Source organism: Lethenteron reissneri, chromosome 51 (genome assembly GCF_015708825.2).
Source record: "Lethenteron reissneri isolate LAM-NWPU_2019-01 chromosome 51, ASM1570882v1, whole genome shotgun sequence".
NCBI classification, from domain to species: domain Eukaryota; kingdom Metazoa; phylum Chordata; class Hyperoartia; order Petromyzontiformes; family Petromyzontidae; genus Lethenteron; species Lethenteron reissneri.
The window spans coordinates 11,498,190-11,520,185 of NC_083829.1; the positions used below are offsets into that span (position 1 = coordinate 11,498,190).

At 47.6% G+C, this 21,996-nt stretch overlaps 1 protein-coding gene across 1 annotated transcript in view; it reads left to right on the forward strand.

Moving 5' to 3' along the window:
* Positions 1-21,996, forward strand: part of LOC133355557 (uncharacterized) — a 569,922-nt gene that overhangs the window by 172,856 nt on the left and 375,070 nt on the right. The window contains exon 2 of the mRNA XM_061572897.1: positions 18,116-18,288. Within this exon, the coding sequence (XP_061428881.1) occupies positions 18,116-18,288 (173 nt within the window). The remainder of the gene's footprint in view (positions 1-18,115; positions 18,289-21,996) is intronic.

The following is a 21,996-nucleotide window of genomic DNA, read 5'->3' on the forward strand; positions in this document are numbered from 1 at the left end:
GACTTTACAAGCGCATATTTAATTAATCAAAGCAACATGAGTGCAACGCAATCTCAGGGCAGTGCATGGTCATAGCTGGGTCAGGAGTGACAGGTCGAGGAATATGTAGAGAGAAGGTGGGGGGGGGGGGGGGCATGGGGGGGGGGGATTACATCCAGTGGGGTCGTTAAGCTTGTTTTACAGACCATGGAGATTACACGCAGAATAGTCATTATGGGTTTATTGTGCAGCCCTGGGCCTATATACAGGAGGAGTAGGCATCTCCAGGGGTCATACAGGTGAACAATTATGCAAAGGCGAGGGCCACGTTTGGGAGTGAAAAGACATCAATCTTAAGTGGAGGAGAAGAGTCTTCTTCAGCGTGTCACGTGGCCTTAAACAGGGGGAGGGAGTCAGCAGTGCCAAGCGCCGACGGTCGACGGGCAAGAGCAGAAATTGTCACACACCCGAGGTGACAGAGAATTAGTGGCACCGATTTTCTGATACGGCCAATGAAAGGTTAATCATTTAAATATCTTGCTCCTTTTAAAAGGTTATTATGTAATTTTCCTTCATCGGTCATGTGAAGACATCCGTGCCACGAAAGTTTGCCACGTCACGTGCTACTTAACAAGTGAGTGGTGCGGCGTGGGCCCATGGACTTCAAAGGGTAGGTGAGGGTTTCCGACAGAGGAGCAGCTAAGAGAAGGAGTTTCCTATCCGCTAGAAACAGGCAGAGGGTGAAAGCGACTGCTGGGCCGCAGGGCATACCAACGAGAGCAACGTGGGATCAGAGAGATAGCTACAAGTCAGTGGAAGCTCTTCAAGCACCAAAGAGAGCTGGGGAAGGAGGGGCAGGCGAGGGGAAATTTGCCCCAGGCCTCAAGATTCAAGGGGGCCTCAGAGTTTGCCTTAGAAATGACAATGGGGGCGACGGACAGGGAGCTTGATCCGGTGATTTGGCCCTAGGTCTTGAAAAAGCCCTTCGGCGGCCCTGGCCCTTGAAGGTGGTGTGATCGTGCACTTCATTCAGGATTCGGGAAATGGATCAGGAGACACGGTCATAGGTTGCCATGTGCTTTTGGATACAGTACCCCTTCTTCGCAATGTTGCTCCTGTTCGGAGCAAAGGCTCTTGCCGGTGACATCTGCGGGCAGCATCTGCTTAACAAGCCAGTGCGAAGTATTATTGCTGAAACAAAACCCGTTTGATACTTGGAGAGAGGTCACTGTTGGGCATTTATGTATGTACTCACCTTGTGCGTTATTGCGCTACCAGCAGCAGCACACCACTGGATGTGTTTCTGTGTGCAGAAGACTCCGCTACTTAAACCAAATCCCAGCTGTATCAGCTAATTGCTCGAACCCATTGACCCCATCGTGATGATCATCTCTTCTTCGCAAGTGAATTGCTGCTTATTTTAAGTATAGGGTGGAACAAAAGTCAGGACACACAGGGTTATTATATTGATTTTAACAAATCACATAGCGTTATTTAATTTATTTTAACACATTTTTAAATTGACTTCCGTTCACATGAAGCCATGATGAATGTATTTACTTTTGAAATGAATTTAGGATTTTTTTTATAGTACAAGTTGTAACCTTTAAATATTCATCAATTCTGTTTTGTCTCAATTCATTCCGGGTTTTTTTGGTCGAGTCTTGCAAACAACGGGGTTGAGTTAACCCCACAGGAACAAGAAGAACATTGATATTTATCATGATAATAGATAACATATTAACTTTAGGAATAAACTATTAAAATGTTTTAGTGCCAGTGTTAAGATAAATTAAATAACCCTGTGTGTCCTGACTTTTGGGACACCCTGAATATGCATAGGCTTCTTCTGTTGTGTAACATTGTGTCAGTTACGATGACGATTGTGCACGGTGCTGTAGAGGCAAGGCTCCCCTCCCTGGCTGACAGTCAAGGATTCTCATCCTGCAGAGTCCAACTGAAATTGGACAATTTGGCTGCTCCAATTACCGACTCAAGGTGCCTCCTCATCTGCCCCACCACTACTCCTACCGATCCCACCCCTACCCCTACTGACCCATGCCCGCCTTGACTTAGCCCTCCTGTCGTGTTTTTCTGTTGCGTTCGTTCGTCCGTCTACCGTTCTGACCCTGTGCCCCCACCGGACATCTGTGAAAAAGAGCTTCATAGCTCATCAGATTCCCCCTGCAGTCTACATAAATATGCTGATTCTGAGTAAGATCAATTCGGTGCAGCAGGCAGCAGCATAGCTTTAGTGCCGCAAATGCAGCCAAAGGGCCAGCTTGTGATTGTATGTTTTTGAATAAAGCAAATCCACGCTTCAAAGCCCGCCAGACAAATCTCTTCAACCATCCCAATCAGAGATGCCGAGCACTCCGTCACCCTCTGCCCATTCACCGCGGTACGATTTGGCATCACGCTGCGCAGTTGCGTACGCCAATGCTATTAGATTGTAAATATTTACATTTTAACTAGTGAGTTTTCTATTCGGTGATAATTAAATATCTAAGACGTTAATTACGTAACGTTCATAATTAAAATGTAGTGTTTCTGAATGAGTGTCTGTACTATGCTGGACAACCCCCGGTTAATCACAGAGGCCACCCTCCACTGATTCTGGCTACACGATGTTTTGCTGTGCTTCAACTTAGCAATGTGCACTTGGCATCGTGGTGTCTATTCACGCTACACTATTCTTTCCATTCAATTACATATTAATTTATTCAAATTGCAAATACGTGTATTGTTGTTGCTGCTTATTGTTTCCACTGTTATAATGAAGATGTATTTTAATTGTTTGACATGCCACATTGTTTCATACCTATATGTAGTGCAGTACAAGCACGCAGAGACGAGGAATACTACAAGGGCTGTTGCCCTTTATGAACACCATCATAAAGGGCAGCACCCTCTCCCCGTCTTCACACGGACACTGACTCACTAATTTGGATCCTACCCCGACTATCCCCTTGGCTCTCTCGCTCGCCTGCCCGGGGCAAGGGATCAGCCAACACTCGAGCCGCTTCTTCGCCTGGCCCCCGACGACGACCACGTCCCCGTCACGTGGTCTCCCTTAAGAACCCTTTGGGAGGCTCCTCCCCCCAGCTCGGCCCCGCCTTGCGTAACACGTGACGTGACGTCATCCTTGGCCCCGTGTGACTCGACCCGCTCACACCTCCTTTCGCTCGCCCCCTCATTGGTTAGGGGCCGTCCATAAATGACGTCACGCACCTGGGGGGGGGGGTAAGACATTTGTGACGATGTGTGACGAGCGAGGGGGGAAGTTTGACAGATGTGACGTCACATCAAAATGCGCAACTTTAAATATAGACAACACGTTCTACTTAATTAAATAGACTTTTTAATAAATGTTTCCTCCTACAGCATCAGAGTGCAGCGCCACATTAAATACGCACTACAATGACAACAGTTTAAAGCGATTTGTAGCATGTTTTATTTTTTGGGGGCGTGGGGCAGCGCTTTGTGACGTCATATTTGAGGGGGGGGGTCTGACTTTTTGTGACGCCGTGTGACTGGGGGGGGGGGGGGGGGTCAAAAATCGTCCAAAATCGCGTGACGTCATTTATAGACGGCCCCTTACTCACAATACTCCTCTACACATATAAAAGGTCCCCGTTGAAAAAAGAATAAATGTATTTATTTAAAACGTCGGTGCTTTCTCATCCTGCGTAGAAATTAACGATGTCTGGGTATTGCCCTGTAGTTGAAATTAGCATGTTTCAGTCACCATAAATTGTCCACGATTAGGAATATGCACCAAAGGATCGAGCCACTTCTGAATCCGTTGGGTATTACAAAACAAAAATGTTGGTAAAAAAAGATTAAATGTTTCATGTGAAAGTGTCTGCGACCAATTTGGCATTGCATTTTTAAACCCTGTTGATGATTCACGCTGAGAGATGTGTGTGCGTGTGTCTGTGGGAATCTCGCTCAATGAATTATCTGGTATTTTGAGAAAGTGAAATCTCATCGTACCAATTAATAAATGCCACGTTGCCCATTTCCATACAAAGTACCTCCTGCACGATGTATCATGCGGGACGGATGAGCGTAGCGTGCGCCATAGACATGTGCTTGAGTCGACAATGGTGACGAAATCAAGTCAGTTTCCCTCTTCTCACTTGCGAGTAAACTCTCCACATTGTGGAACTTATTGATACCCCGAATGGGGCTGTGATTTATGGCAATAATTTCTCAAGCAGCTGAAAATAAATTCTTCAACTCCGGCATGTGCCAACACGTACACACACCACACACACACGTACTCGTACGCGGCAGCAGATGCACACGTGTATGTCCGTTTTAATATTCTCCAAAGACACGTGTCGCTGGCACTCGAAAATATCACACCCAATGCATTAGACACCACCACAACGCAGAGTATTGAGCGCAGGCATCTCTGCAAACAAAAGAGATGAGTGCGCATACAAATATGACGGTGGTTTCCAAGAACAGCGGAGAGTAAGCCTCTGAACCAGTTGCTCACGAAGCAGTGAGAAGCAATCACGGTTGTTGCCGTACCAGTAAATCACGAATTAATCAGGGTGTTCTCTTAGGAGCAGGTGACAACTCGTTGGTGGAGTAACACATTTTAGCTGTACAAAGAAGGGATGTTGGTTTGTGTTCGGTTGTGGGTAATTATGAGATCTGGATTTTATGCCACGGCACTGGCGCAATCTTCAAAAGGCTTCACAGCCTCGTGCCCGAATGACCTTTGTGAGGTCACAGCCCCCCACCCTGACCCCCCCAGCCCCCCACTTTCACTCCCAACCTGCCATCATCTGCGTGATAGCCGCTTGATCATCCTTCTTTGCGGATCCACGTCGGTTTGTACAGATTAGCGGTGCCCATCTGAATTTGATCTTTTTTCAATCAATTGCGTGCAGTTGATTTCGACTGATCGCTCTTCTTTCCTGATTATGCCATTAATTGTGTGACTTACAGTAAAATAATACACGTAACATTCTGAGCCCGACATACTTGTAAAAATAACGAGCACTTTATTTCACTTCAAATATGTGTTATATACACTGTGTACTACGACAGCCATCAGATGTGTCTGTATCTTCAGTCAGTCCCTCCAGAAAAACGCGGAGTTTTTTGGTGATTGTTGCGGGCAAAAATCGTTGATTATGCGGCACGTTTTCTTAAAAAATGCGATGGAATATGCGGGATATTTATGCAATTTTATGCGATAAAATTGCGGGAACTTGCAAAAACTGCGGTTTGATGAAAAAGAGAAAAAAAGTGATTCCCCCAACACCCTATTCACTAGGCTACTACTTTAATGTAAAGAGTCATTTCTTATTACTTCCTATGATAATCAAGCATACTACATCACAGAAAGTGCTGGGAATATTTAAGTTCTCATCTTGTTTTATTTCAGACCTTAACAAACAGATGGCTCAAACTTACAAAACATTGAGTCGAACAAGTTCTGTAGCTTTATAAAATGAATATGCTACAACTTCTGTAAAAATGAATAAATAAAATATTAAAAAATAAAATGTGTGCTTCCTGTTTTACAGAGGTAGCTATACAAAACAGACATCTTCTGTTAAAATAAGTGTTTTCATTGCACAGTAACGTAAGCAATACAGTAACAGTACAGTCTTACAGTAATGTAAATTTACATACTACTAACAAAAAAGTGCAATCTTACAATTGTAAAGTTGCATAAACTCCTGAATAAAATTAACTACGTAGCCTCTAACACTGGCCAATCATTCACCATCCTCATCCTCCATCCCCTCTCCCTCAGTGTCCATCTCCTCCCCCTCCACCATCTCCTCCCTCTCAAATGCTCCACTGCGGACTCGTTGGTTATGGTAAAGGAAGACCAAGGCTTTGAGGTTTTGGTTGGTAGTTGATCTTCTTCGGTTAGACAACACTAGTTTGTAGATGCTGTTGCTGATTCCGCTGCTGCTTTAACCATCCTTGAATGTTTGTCGGTTGCAAAGTGACTGTCCAGCGTCGACTTCCGCCTGTGTGAAGTAAACGCAACATTTTTCAACTTTCTGCTAAGATATATGTGACTTTTTGCAACGAAAATGCGGGGATTATGAAATCATGCAAGCCCGCATATTTTGCGCGTGGAAATCTGCAATTTATGCGGCGAAAGTGCGGCGTATTTGAAAAAACGCGCCCCCCGCATAAATATGCGGACTTTGGCTGATTTTGCATGGAATCATGCGATCGCATAATCGCGTTTTTCTGGAGGGACTGTTCAGTACGTACATCTCCCTTGCCATTATGTGTTACTCTGGTTGAATCAAGAGCACGAGATTTCTAGCTTTGACGTTCCACAAAAAAACTATTTAAAGAACGTCCGAGTCCTTGCCGCAGTCGGCTCTTAATGCACGTTTTGTTAAATCCTTTCTATTCCTGCGTGGTGTTAATAATAAGAAACCCATGCCCGTGGCCAGTGTGAAACCCATGCGCGTGGCCAGTGTGAAACCCATTCCCGTGGCCAGTGTGAAACCCATGCCCGTGGCCAGTGTGAAACTCATGCCCGTGGCCAGTGTGAAACCCATGCCCGTGGCCAGTGTGAAACCCATTCCCGTGGCCAGTGTGAAACCCATGCCCGTGGCCAGTGTGAAACCCATGCCCGTGGCCAGTGTGAAACCCATTCCCGTGGCCAGTGTGAAACCCATTCCCGTGGCCAGTGTGAAACCCATGCCCGTGGCCAGTGTGACACCCATGCCCGTGGCCAGTGTGAAACCCATGCCCGTGGCCAGTGTGAAACCCATTCCCGTGGCCAGTGTGAAACCCATGCCCGTGGCCAGTGTGAAACCCATGCCCGTGGCCAGTGTGAAACCCATTCCCGTGGCCAGTGTGAAACCCATGCCCGTGGCCAGTGTGAAACCCATTCCCGTGGCCAGTGTGAAACCCATTCCCGTGGCCAGTGTGAAACCCATTCCCGTGGCCAGTGTGAAACCCATGCCCGTGGCCAGTGTGAAACCCATGCCCGTGGCCAGTGTGAAACCCATTCCCGTGGCCAGTGTGAAACCCAGCGCGATTATGCGGCCAACGCCACGCAGTGTTCATGGCGACTCTGAGCTCCGGAAGGCTTGCTACTGATAGTGCTGCTACTGATAGTGCTGTTAGTGCTCGTGCTGTTAGTGCTACTAGTGCTGTTAGCGCTGCTAGTGCTGCTAGTGCTGCTACTGCTAGTGCTGTTAGTGCTGCTAGTGCTGCTAGTGCTGCTAGTGCTGCTAGTGCTGCTAGTGCTGCTAGTGCTGTTAGCGCTGTTAGCGCTGTTAGCGCTGTTAGTGATGCTAGTGCTGCTAGTGCTGGTAGTGCTGGTAGTGCTGCGAGTGCTGCTAGTGCTGCTAGTGCTGCGAGTGCTGGTAGTGCTGCTAGTGCTGCTAGTGCTGCTAGTGCTGCTAGTGCTGCTGGTGCTGATGGTGCTGCTAGTGCTGCTAGTGCTGCTGGTGCTGATGGTGCTGCTGGTGCTGTTGGTGCTGTTGGTGCTGTTGGTGCTGGCAGTGCTGGTAGTGCTGGTAGTGCTGGCTACTTCGCCGGTGACGGGCAACTCCACCGGACTGACTCGTCGCAATTGTCGACGCCGCTCGAGGCATCTCTTGTGACGCCCGAGCGGTATCTTTACAGAAGTGGATGTTTTTTCAGTGATTCGTCGTGGCCCGGTTGTCGTACGCGAAAGGCCTCATCCTCAACAAAAGATATCCTTCAAAGACGCGCTGTGTTTTGTCACTTAATGAAGCGGAGCTATTTCGGCGCCTCGTGACCTTTTCACTTCCAGGACCAACGGTGAGACCGTAACTCTCAGAGGCAAGCTGGGTAGAAAATCAATACGAGTGGAAATAACTCAAAAAGTTGAACGTGGTGGAAAGGATGAAGTCCGTGGTGGTCCGTCTGCTTGTAGCCCAAGGTTTTTAGGGTTTTTTCCCCGTCAAGAAACTCAATCTTTTCCTCGGTGGCATGTGTCCGCGTTATAAAGTGTGCTGTCCTTCAGACACTTAAACCCACTGTCCCATCTTCTTGCGGAGCGTTTATAAAAGCGCGTGACAATTTCCATCGCATAGGCGTTTGCTTCGAGAAGCTGCGCGTTGCCTGCTTATTTTAAATGTACGTGTATTTATTTGCGTCCGTATTGATTTCCTACGACACGTGCAGCTATGTGCACGTGTGCAGTTTTAAAGTAAGCAAGTCATGAAAAGATATCTACAATAAATACTCGGATTACACCCAAATAGGCGGGCACGGCAGCTTGTTTTAGACACTGTCCACGTCTTGTCAGAAAAAAATGAGAGGCATGCCAACTGGCGCAGTTTAATTCCAATGCTCGGCGATGAATGTTGAGAGCTAATAGGTATTGTCATTAATTTTATTCATCATCTGTATACTAATTATTGCCTTGCATGAGGATTTATTGTTTGATTTCCCTCCCCTAATTATATTATCCCTACGTTGCATCGTGTGAGGAGCACGAAGGAATTTCCATTCACAACGTCCAGAGCTATGAAAGCATCATCTTGTATCGGAGACCCACCTTGAAATATGATGTCGGAGAAGTACTTTTGAAACAACTTCAACAGGGCTCTCTGTTCACACTCTGGGCACACATTTTAATCCGACGCAGCGAGTGTTTGTCACGTGTTGTTGAAACCAAGTCTCAGAGCTGAAATGTTTCCCAATAGCACCGTATATTAATGTCTTTTATTTCACGCAGTCATTGATTGACCCGGCTTAGACTATCAGCTCATTGATTTACCGGCTTAGACTATCAGATCATTGATTAACCGGGCTTAGACTATCAGCTCATTGATTAACTGGGCTTAGACTATCAGCTTATTGATTAACCGGGCTTAGACTATCACATCATTGATTAACCGGCTTAGACTATCAGCGTATTGATTAGCCAGGCTTAGACTATCAGCTCATTGATTAACCGGCTTAGACTATCAGCTCATTGATTAACCGGCTTAGACTATCAGCTCATTGAATTACCGGCTTAGACTATCAGCTCATTGATTAACTAGCTATCAGCCCTCTTCACTTGAGAACTTGATTTCATTTCAATCACGATTCCGTTCTTTACCGCCTCTGGCCCCCTTACATCGGTACAAGCTGCCCCTCCACCTCGAGCCATCACTCTCCCTGTTCCGTTATTCCCTTACAACGCTCGCTTACCCCCACTCCTCTCCCCTATTCCCCATCACCCCCCCCCCCCCCGTGACCACCGATATGCGCGGTCGGCTACGCACGGTGCGAAAGTCGTTCAACATACGTACATACATCATGCACACCACCCCCCTTTCCCAGCGTCCCTACCCATTCGTCACCCTCAATCGTCATTAACCACTCAGTGTCACGTCCATCGACGTTTATTTCACGCGTCATCATGCTCACGCACTGCCATCCTTCCCATCAACTCCTCTCTTCTCGCACTTCTTCTGCTGCACAAATAGTTAATCCTTTGTTCAGCGTCTTTGTCAAGACGCTCTATCAATTAAAATAGCACGAGATTTTAGTGGGTGCATGAGTTCAAACCCAGGTTCTCAGCAGTGCTGGCTCAATGCTGTGACCTCCCAGACCCCACGTGGCCACTTCACTCGAGCCACCCAGCCACGCTGCGTCTGATGCCACAGCTCCACAGACAGGACAGTTCCCTGCGTGCGCCTCTCTCGACCCCCTGCGACGGCGCGCTTTACAGGGAAGGAGGAGGCAGACTTTAAAAGGACACGGCACCCGTTGGCCGAGTAGCCGATTTAAACCCGCACCTCGCGTCCTGAATCCCTTGGGCCCGGTGCCATCAGCCACCCCCTTTACCCCTCGATGTTCGTAGTTATCGTTCCCCTCCCCATGGTCACGTTCTATTCCCCTCCCCACGTTCGTGTTCTCGCTCGTGGTCCCCACCTGGATGGGGCAGAGAGCCCAAATCCCCCCCCCATCCTCACCAAGCCCTAGGGCACCGAATTTGAGCGCGGAGTTTATGTCCCCCCCCCCACCACTCCCTGTACTGTGACCGGTGCCCTGTCCTGGCCCACAGCCCTCCCACGTGTTTCCCCCTCCCCCACTCCCCTCTTTTCCCCACCCCTTGCGTGTTAATTTTGAGAATAAATAAACGTTCATCCAACCTCGTAACAGACATACAAACAGCAACAATCAGCTCCGTATATAAGGACCCGCACGACCCGCTGTTGCGCCGTACATCGAAAATGTGAAGGAAGAAAATATGGTTGTATAGCCATCCGATATCACGTGGCATTGTTTGTTGCTGCGTTAGTTTCACTAACAGGGTAACATTCCGAGCTCAACACACAATAGTTTAGTCGTCTAACCCCAGCAGGCAGCGACGAAGCTGGCTCACTCTGGCTGATCGGTGCCGGGTCGTCACCGTTCACTTTGGAACAAGAGGCAATGCTCTGACAATGGTGACCCAACTCGGCATTATTGGTGAAGGAGGCGTTTTTTTGTTTTACAAGGGAGGGGAATGGCATCGCTTCTTCTGCTCACCCCTGGGACCATGGACAGGAGCGCGGAAACTTTTTACAAAAGGAAGGGAAGAGAGAAGGAGCAATAGTGTGAAGGGATTTTAAACGATCGGACCCTTGCAATCGGGCAAAACGAATGGTATTCAAACAATAACACGATACGCTTGGAAGGTGTAATGCATTACGGGACAGGAATACAATAATGAGTTATGCATTCTTAAAACAGCTGCAATCTACAAAAACAACAGGGCCCTTCATAAATAATTCAGCTCAATTAGGCCCAAGTTGAATAGAACGACGGAGAAAAACGATGCCTTCATAAGAATGTAATGCCCCAGTAATGAGCCACTGTACACTGTGCGGTTGGAAAACATTTAAACGTCATCGGTCAAACCGCGGTGTTTGATATGAGAGCAGAAAGCAATTTTAGACCACATTCATCTGTAAACTAATTTGAAGGATGTTTATTCTTGCCTCGCAGATGTGTTATGCATATTCAAGTAAATTGCATTACTTTTCTAAGCCACGTTCATTAATTTTTCTTGGTTAGAAGTTTGGCCAGGGTAAGCGAAGCAACTTCTTAATCAAAAAATGCAGTAACTATCCAGGTATATAAAATGCAATTAAACAGAGGAAGATATAATTATGCAATGCAGACCCTAACAAGAATCTTGTGCCAGAAAGGGAATCGTTAGCTATAGTTTAATGAAAAGCGACTACTGTTGGTAATGAAGACGTTCTAATCCCATGATTGACTTAAAAGCACAATTTTGGGAGCCACAAAGACCTGTTTTTTTATTTTTTTAATGCGATTTCTTTTTTTTTACGAACCTCTACGACAGTCGAGTGAATTAACATTCCATTGTGACGTAACTCCGCAATGGTCATCTTGGTTCCAGTGAGACCACGTCTCTACATTCCCACCGTACTATGGGCCAGGCATTACTATGGTGGTGCCACTGTGGCTATGAGATGTTAACGCCATCGCTTGCTATGCAGGAGGCTGTGAGTTCGATCCCGACCCTGACTGCTGTATATTTGGAGTTTGCGTGCTCTCCCCCATGGTCGTGTGGATCTTTATCTGGGTCCTCTGGTTTTTCCCTCCACATTTAGAATCAACACCACGCGTTTTGAGTATTTGGCTCCTATCAAATTTACACACGATAAGCCTCTTCGTTTCAGCTGTCGTTTGTGGCCATGTCGCTTCTGAAAAACAGCAGCGCATTGGGCCTTACCTGGTAAAATAAGAAAAAAATAGCAAGGCCACACGAACTCTCTTCTGAAGCCCTGTCATGGGTAGCAAGACCTCAACATTGGCATTTTGCTATGTTTTTTGTTTGTTGCGGATGTGCCGTATGACTCTGTGAGATGTGCTTGTCGGGTCGTAATCCGCTTTGTTCGACCGTTAGGTCTGTGACGTTTTGCTCTGCCTGCCGAGAGCTGCCTTCAGCTTATTCGTTCTTTGATGCGGCTCCCAGACCGGGGAAAGTCTCTCCCGTGAGCGTCGATCAGCCTTACCGTGGCTCGCCAGGAGAAGACAGTAAGCAGGTGGACGAATCTCCATCTGTTTCTGTACGGAGATAGAGCGTTGCTCTCTCGCACGTGTGGGTTTTTATCGGGGCTCTGGTTTCCTACCACTTGTATCAACCCTCATTGACTGAAAACATCTTAAAAACCCCATTGCAGGACCCTCCTGAAAACGAGTCGCAGGATGGCAGTGTGGGTGTTGCGAATAAATATGGATGCCGAGCAACACCACAACACACAAGAGGGCTGTTTATTCTTACCGATTTTCTTTTTTATCAGGAGCAGAAGTACACACGTGGTTTGAACACACAGCACACACACACGCAGCTCAATTTCAATGTCATAATTTTAACTTGCAATGCTCCGCACAGTATTTGCTCACTTTCAAAGAGAGAGAGAGAACGACTCGGGAGCCGCAGACGAGTCGGAGAAGGCAGGTGCACGCTGAGCAGGCGCCAACAATTGCCTAAGTTCTGTGGTCCTCTACATATTCAGGTGTTATCGGCCAAGTAAAACATTTTTACAGTGCGTGTAAACCGGGGCACCCAGAGAAAACAGACGCGTGCGAGGGGGGAGCACTGTATCCCCGTACAGACGGACCAGGCGAAGTTCACTTCTTTTTCTGCTGGACCGCCATCTCCTCGCCGCCCACGGAAAGGGAGTTTCTCAACACGTGCGGTGATCCACCAACCTCATTGCCTCCAGAGTGCTGGGTGAAAAGGCGTGCACAGCCACCGCTGCTCGGCTAACATGTGGCCCATGATGTCAGCGTCAAGTATGTTTGCTGAATTTGTTTCACGCCGTGCGCAGCCTACCGTGCTAGTCAGAGTATTCATACCAAGTATAGCGTTGAGCGATCACATTTATCAGTGTTAGGTTTTGTTTCCTCAGGACATTAAATGCGAAAGTAACTGACATTGGGCTACTTACCATATTGAGCAGCAGCGCATCACATGACACTCCGCTAATACCTATCCATCAGTACTGGAATACAAATCCACTATGTATGAATTAAAATGTAATCCTTTACTGCTCCCCTTTGTCAATCCGCTGTTGGATAAAGGTGGATTGGGTCAGGAGTTTTCTCATGACGCAGCAACAAACAATATTAACACCGTGGCCAGGTGTCTGGGTTTGAACCAAAGTGTGCTGAACACTTGCCCTACCGCTGTATTTATTGACTGTTAGTCATAAGCGAGGTCGCATGCCATTGAGACAGTGTGCCTGTATATGGAAAGGGAGACCAGGAAAAATAATTCGTTTTAAAACACGGGGATGGATACTTTATTTAAAGCTTATGAACGACATTGAATTTAAAGATGTTCAAATTGATTGCGTGATAACGTAAATAAATGGTTACATTTAATTATGTAACTATAAATGGACAAGTGTTATAAGAAAAGGGGAAAACCTATTCTTATATTTTGACACTGGCAAAGGAGGTCCTATGATGGACAAGTATTACTACGCAAACACACAGATGCTAGAAATGCTAAAACAAGTATGCTTATTCAGCTACCGTACCATACGAATAGCAATAACGATTAAACGCGCTCTTCATCAGTTCACTCCAAAGGCCGTCAACGTGATAAGCAATGCAGCATTTATGTGGGAATAGTGGCGTTATAGAGGCGTACACCATCACAACGCATCGCGCCCGCTCAACAGTGCACACGCTCACAATATTCAATTCAACACTGAGGCTTCTAATTTTTTAAATAAATGTGTACTCAATATGTTTGACTAAGTAGAATTAGGGATAAACACGGTTTTTGTTTATTTTGAAAACATACATACAACAGTTGAGTGATTCGTACGTTTGGAGCGAGGGCTATGATGCCAGCGATAGTTGACACGTGCTCAACGCTGTTTCGGCATAAGATGTTAACTCCCTCTCCTGATATACAGGAGGTCGTGGGTTATTTTGAGTGTGCATGTCTCTCTCCTCGTAGTCACATTCACTTTTGTCCGGGTCCGTCGGGTTTTCCCTCCACATTTAGGATGAACACGCGTGTGGAATATTCGGCTGCTGTAAATTCCCACGAGATAAGCCACTTCGTTGAGCTATCGTGTGTGGCCAGGTGGCTTCTGAAAGAGTGATCACTTCGCTCAGTGCACAGTACCTGTTACCATAATTAGATTTAGACATGTATGAGGGGGCTGGTTTTGCTTTCTACATGGCCAGTTCATACAATGGAGCCATTCCGTTGCTTACGAGTTTAGCCTGTTCAAGGGTGGCCTATTGGGGATCTTTATTTACACAAAGAATCTCATGAGCTATGAAGCTCTTTTTCAAAGATGTCCAGTCTGGGCTGGGTCAGCGAGTGACATTAACACAAAAATACAGCAATGGATACGAGAGTAAGATAGAGAACTGTTAAGCAAAGGCACTTAAAATAAGTCATTAGAATATTCAATGTACAAATTGCACAAGTACACACATTTCTGTAAATTTGTCAAGGCCAAATGCGAGCTTAGGCAAGGCAGCAAAACAAGAATATTAATTACGTTTAAAAAATGAAATTATAATTCTTAATGTTTGGGAATCGTGCAAATGACAGTCGTGTGCACTGATACTGTACATCCTTGGCTATGTAATGGTCTAACCTTGAAACTTATATTTCGATTTAAAGCTTTCGTGACTGCAGGGATTCATCTTCTTGGTTCTTTCGGTAAAGTCACGTAGAATGGAAATAAAAAAATAACAAAAATATTATATTATTATATTATAGTATTATGTTTCATTTTTATTATTTTATTATTTCCATTCTACGTGACTTTACCGAAAGAACCAAGAACTTGAAACTTATTTCAACATTTTCTATAAGAATACCCTCATGCAGATACAGTAAAAACAATTCATTAGCATATATTTATTATTATTTTGAATTCGGGCCTGCAATGTTGCTACAAACCATCATTCCTTATTTTATTTTTCAAAGTAGATTTTTCCAGAATTCTCTAATTATATCCATTGTTTCCAAAATCCATAACGTCCCAGTCCAACACAATCCTCCTTTTTCTTTCAATTAGTTCACATGGTTCATGTGGAACTGTAAATACATTGCAGCATGGAGCACTCTTTGATTTCCAATGCTGGATTTATAGGCGGAAATGCTAATTGTGTGTACACAAATCGGCCGCATTCCTCTAGCGATGTCTGGGATGAATATTCGTGCCCGGTTCGTGGTTTGAAATTGCACGTCCATAACTAACACAGGCACTCCTCCACGAGAAGCAAATCCATTGCTATTTGAGAGAACGCATTAAGCCGTGGCGGCAGAGGGGTGCTGCGTATACGGACCCACTTTTTGCTGCAGAATATTCACCTGATGCGTGGAGTGAAATTAGACATTCGCTCCGGAGAGCGACATTTCCTGCGGCTTGTGAAGTGACGTTCCTGGCGTGAGGAGAGCATTCTCTGCCAACTGCTCACAGTCGATGTTTTTTGAACTTGTGTGTGCGTGCCTTCGTGTGCATTGTACGTGCGGTGGCAATATTGGTGTCTCCAGACATGGGGGGGGGGGGGGTGTGAGAGTGTCAGCTGCCTCACTCGTAGAGCCTCATATTAGTCTTGAGCCGGGCGCTGATGGCTCTGCACGTAGGCTGCCCGTAATCCAGCACTAGTGGGTGGACCGCACGCAAATGTTGTGTCGAGGAGGTGCCGTAACCCTGGCCTGCCAGGAGAATGCAGGACAGCAACAATGTGTGACTGTTCTGTCTGTATCGGAAAGAGTGACACTCCCCCTTGCACGTTTGCGTTTTCTCCGGCTGCTCCAATTCCCTCCCACATGCAAACACGCATTTTAATTGGCCCATAACACACTTACATAGAGGACCGCAGAACTTGGACGATTTTTGGCGCCGGCTCATCTCGTGGCAGCTGCCTTCCTGCTTGTTTATGGTTCTTCTCACCTCTGAGTCGTCTTCTCTCTCTCTTTCTTCGAGAGTGAGCGAATATTGTACGACAGCGCATTCCAGGTTACATGTATTACTATATTGCATTGTACGCGCGGTGGCAATATTAGTTTATCCAGAGGTAAGCGGAGTGAGTGGTAGCTGTCACGCTCATGATCCCTCGTCCCCATATGAGGTCTCCACGTCTACTGGAGGTGGTTTTGTGGGGATGTTTTGTGCTCTCTTTTCTTCAAGGTGTAAGCGTGTGTGTTTTTTGTCACATCCCAATCAAATGTTGTCCATGTCGCGACATCAAATTAACGTTCTCAGAAAGGGAACGCGGCATGAAATATTTCAGCTCTCACAATGTTCCGGAATTGAACACCTCTCATATTCTTAGGTTTTTTTCTCGTGGTGTTTCTCAGCAGCCGAGGCCTTGGTCTGCGGCCCGCTAGCGATCCCTCGCGAGAACCACGTGGGCATGGCTGTCACGCTGCCGACCGCCTGTGTGACCTTTCATCAAGGCTTGTCAGCTGAAACATTGAGCACAATTTATCAGCAAGTAAACCTCACAATTGTATTTAATTCAAGGATTTCACAGTGTCGTCAATGAGTAGTATACGAGCAAATGCTGCTGTGCTTTATATCTACCCACCATTTAAATTTCGAACTTTGGGTTAGGACACTTGAAGTGCCATTGTTAAGTTTGTAAAATGAATAAGAATATGTGGGTTTTTTTTTCCAATCCAATGCTGGATGAAGGGCGCTCCATGCTCTGCCAGTCAAGGGTCGTTTGCTTGACCATACTTCACCACGCTGGTCGTTATGGGTTGTTGAAGGAGTGCCTGTGGCCCCGTTCTGATATCACCTGGTCACCGATGTCAGCCATGGGGTTATTCGCAGGCCGCTGGGTTCAGAGTGAATTCTGATAAGCGCTGTGCCACCACTCCTAAAGCCATGGATTCGGACTTCATATTGAGTGTGGTCATTAATGTTTGGGCCATAAAATGCCGTGTGCCTAAGGACGTCGTTTACCCGGGGTGGGCATTTACAGCTTGACCCCAAGATGTCGACGGTGCTGTCCCGCTACTGGGGCGCAGGAAAAGTTCTAACGCAGGGGTCGGGAACCTTTTTGACTGGGAGAGCCATAAAAGCCAAATATTTCTAAATATATTGCATTGAAAGCCATATAGTCTTTTTAACGTATAATAAATTAAATATGTATCACTTTTAATGCGACTTCTGGTGCTGCATGGTTTTGCTGATGGCCTTGTAGTCTGGTTCGTACGTGGTGAGGTTGAGCTTCATGCAGGCGTTGAGGCCCCTTGACCCGTGAAATTTATCTTCAAAACTAATTTCTGTTTACTTTAAAATGACACAGTATTATTAAGCAATATCACAAGTATTTTAAAATCAGTTCCAAACTGATTTTTGTATTTTTTTTTCAACTCAAAATTGTCTGGGAGCCATATGCCGTCACCAGAAGAGCCATATATGGCTCGCGAGCCATAGGATCCCGACCGCTGTTCTAGAGCCACAGAGGCAGCCCCCTACTACTTGGGATTGCAGCGTCGATGTTTACCACTCAAAGCATTGGGCAGGCCATTCCCCTCCACGAAACCGTATAATTGAGTCTGCTTAAAACTAAAAGTTAAACTATTGCTATTTTACTAGGCAAGGCCCACTGAGCTATAAAGCTCTGGCCACAATGATAGCTCAACAAAGTGGCTCATCAAGTGGAAATGTATAGCAGTAGCCAAATGCTGTATGTATGTTTCTAAATGTGGAGGGAAAAACCGGAGGACCTGGAGAAAAATCCACGCGACCACGGGAACGACACGCAAACTCCAAATATACATGTGTCAGAGGCATGATCGAACCCACGACCTCCTGTATACCAGGCGAGGTAGTTAACATCTCGCACATCTGCAAGCCGTTGCTGATGCGTGCGTGTGTATGTTGATCTTTTTTTAGAGCACCGTACGTCCCCAACCGTGCAAATCGGAGTTGAGGGGGGAAGGACAACAAACTAAACACAAAAAGCAGTTCTAAAGAAACGAGTTTTTTATTTATATTATAAAGTGCACAGCTACCAGTGGCTTCTTAATATCGAAAGAGCGTTCCAGACGGCCGCAGAAGCGCATCTGAAAGCGCGCTCTGCAGTCACCGTCTTTGTTCGACGGCTCGCTAGAACGTGCGTGTGTGCGTGCGTGCGTGTCTCCCCACGCGTGAAGGTGGCCCCCCGTACCTGGTGGTGCGCACCCCCCCGGACCGCGAGCGGCGCGACCGCTACTCCCTGTGGCTGCACGCGCGCGACGGGGGGACGCCCCCCCACGAGGCGGCCACGCGCGTGCACGTGCGCGTCACCGACGAGAACGACAACGCCCCCCGCTTCACGCAGAGCCAGGTGAGGGGCTCTCTCGCGCGCGCACACACAAAGGCAAAGATGCCCCGTGTAGCCTTAATAGACTGTTTGGGCAAGTGCTGTTAGCGAGTAGCACCTGTGAAGGCCTGTCTCCCTAGTTGCGATGCTTAATACACTCCGCACCAGGTACTGATTTTATACTGAGTCGACCTAGGGGAGGCCCAGGACCGGTTCAGATTATCGTCACTAATGGTGTTGGCCGTGAGCTTGGGTCGCCCGGTTCGTAGCGCAGCGCGCTAACCGCTACACTACCACACACCAGAGGTGTGGGCTCGAGTCATGTGACTTGGACTCGAGTCAGACTCGAGTCATGAATTTGATGACTTGAGACTCGACTTGGACTTGCATAACAATGACTTTGTCCCACCTCTGAGGTGTGGACTCGAGTCATGTGACTTGGACTCGAGTCAGACTCGAGTCATGAATTTGATGACTTCAGACTCGACTTGGACTTGCATAACAATGACTTTGTCCCACCTCTGCCACACACACACGCACACACACGCACACCAATACCAATCTTCGACATTCGCCACAAAATTGACGGTGACGTCACCACCGCGCCTGTGCCAGGCCAGGTGAACGTTGAGGCTATCACGTGAAGTGTCGAAGGCTCGCTGCTGGCAGGAGGTCTCCGGACAGACCCGGGTGCCTTGGGTTGTCTGACTAAGATGACCGGCAGATGCACCACCTGTGCCCCCTACCAAGCCAACTTGCTGTGTTTTAACATGCCCGGCGCTCCGCTCGTTGTTGTGAGCGTCGCTCCTCCACCCTCCGTTGTTGTTGGAGGGCGACTGCCTCCAACTGCCCAGTAGCGTCCTTTACGAGCCTCCTCTACAGAGGCCGATCTTTACACCGCTGGTACCAGTCTTTGGCAAGTCAAATCAGCTCCACATCAGTCCATCTCTTCTCTAGCTCGTGCCACGTCCGTTTAGTCCGACCTGGCTTCTATTTGGCTTCTATCTGGCTGAACAAAAGCTGCTTGGGAATGATGCGGTGGCTGGGCATGCGGGCTACATGACCCAGCCAACGTAGCCTCGCTTGCTGGAGGATCTCACTGATGGGACTGTGTCCAGATCTTTCAAGAACATGTGTACTCCTCACACAACCCTGTCTGGTTAAACCCAGGATGATTAGTAGGCAGGCTAGCTTGAATGTTCCAAACTGGTGCAGATGTTCCTTTGGATGGCTGCATCCTTTGCAAGCATCGAGAAGGGAGGGCGTAACTATGGCCGAGAAGACCAGGGGATGTGCATGGGGTGACAGGGCAGGCAGCTTCTACACGGCGATATGCGGCCGATGAAAAGATAATGCCGCTCCAGTGTTCTAGATTTGAGTGAAACCTCAGCTGTCAAACGAGAGCTGGTCATTAGCACACTGCCCAAGTATGGAAACTTCACTATCTCCACAACTGCCCCATCACTCATGGGGAGTTTAGGGGAGGGAGCGATTGGTGACATAAAATACCCAGGCAGCTGTCACATGCGCACACGCGCACACACGCACACACGCGTACACACGCACACACGCGTACACACGCACACACGCACACACGCGTACACACGCACACACGCACACACGCGTACACACGCACACACGCACACACACACGCGTACACACGCGTACACACGCACACACGCGTACACACGCACACACGCACACACGCGTACACACGCACACACGCACACACACGCGTACACACGCACACACGCACACACGCGTACACACGTACACACGCGTACACACGCGTACACTGGCACACACGCACACACGCGTACACACGCACACACGCGTACACACGCACGTGTGACTGCTGCCATTCGCCACTAAGTGACGTTTCTTTCTGCCAGGATAGTCGCACGTTGAGCGGTGAAATATCAATGACAGGAAGGCACGGGGCAGACACAGATGTTACGGGTTAACAGACCCAGGGTAACGCTTCAACTGCCGCTGGGGTGAGAGAGACCCAACGCCCTGGCCCATTGAGTGTTCAGTCTCACGCTCACGGTCAGGCCGTCCCTACCGAGCGTCATGCCATTGCACGCCGAGTGATGGAAACGTCGCGAGTGGTCGCAAGTGCACACGCGGACGGCAACAGCCGGATTTCAATTTGCCATTCGTTGGTGGCGGTGGTGGGTGAGTGCAGGCGAGGTGCACGTTGAGGCCATGGGGAGTGGTTTGGATTACACAACTATAAACTAAACTATAAACTACATTTTTATTTTATTAGACCAGGTAAGAGCCACGTCGCTCTTTTTCAGAAGCGACCTGACGACAAACGATAGCTCAACGAAGCGGTTGATCACGTGGGAGATACATTGCAGGACGGAGGACCCAGGGAAACATCCACGTGACCACGGGGAGAACGTGCAAACTCCAAATATACAGCAGGCGTCAGGGTCGGGATCAGACCCACAACCCCCTGTATACCGGGTGAGATAGTTAACATCTCGCCACCGCGGAAGATTACCTAACAAGAAACCACTGATTGGACCCAGGTGTTGTGGCTGATGGGCTAATAGATGGGTGTGACCTGCAGATGCGCAAATGGAGTTTCCCATTGTGCTAGCGTGCCGTCGTCACCTCCTGCCGCTCCATTAATTGTGATGAGCGCAGCTCTCTGGACTGATTTGTTTTGTTCTGGAGAGCAGCCACTGCTGCCAGGTGCCCAGTGCCATTACTGATGCACCTCCTCCTCCAGCGCGGCCAAACGTGACACTGCTGGCATCAGCTGGCAAAGTCCAGCTGATGCTCATCAGTCAATTTACTCTCGAGCCGATGCTTTACCGTCTACGGATGCCCTCTATCGAAGGCTGCCCGGACACGTGGTATCCGAGCATGCAGGCGACGTGATTCAACCAATGCAGCCTCATCAGCTAGAGGAGCCGTCTGCTTGGACTCTGTCCAGAATCTTTATGTTTCTGTGGACTCTGCATACAGTCCTGCATGGATAATCCCAGATCTAAGCATTAATGAGACATACACATTATTTCAAAGCATCGCAGACTCGTATGCATCCACGATTGCTGATTTTCAATATGCATTGTACACACTGAAAGCACACGTTGACGCTTACATGCCTTCATGCGCTCATATCCAAAGCCAAGATTCCCCGCACCTGTGAAAGCCGGCACGGCACACGAGGGGGTGGGTGGCCAGCACCACACCCCGTTGCCTTTGTCTTTTGAGTTCTGATGTTTACACATTGCACTAGGTACTCGTTTATGGCCGAGTCGACCTAGAGTAGGCACAGGACCGGTTCACATATTCGCCACTGTTATTGGTTCTACGCGGGATTTGAAATCAGGCCACAGGTTTCCTCTGGCAGTGCACTAACCACAACACTGCCGCTCCTAAAATGTGCTCATACACACACACAATCACACACACACACACAATCATGTATTCCTGTCTAAAATGCATTTGTGCATGCAGACTTACAAGAGGCACTAGAAGAGAAATCTCACTGGGCATGTTTCCGTGGATACGGAAACTAAAGAATTGTACCCTCACTGCTTCTCAACATCATTTCTCATTTCACCATCCCTCTTCCATTTGAACTCAACAAGGCTTCTCCAGTAACAAAATAACTCTTCCGTCTGGTCACGAAAATTAGAAACGTTACCCTTATTATACTCTTAGGTTTTTTCGGTAAAGTCACGTAGGTAAAAATAAGTATTAAAAAATAAT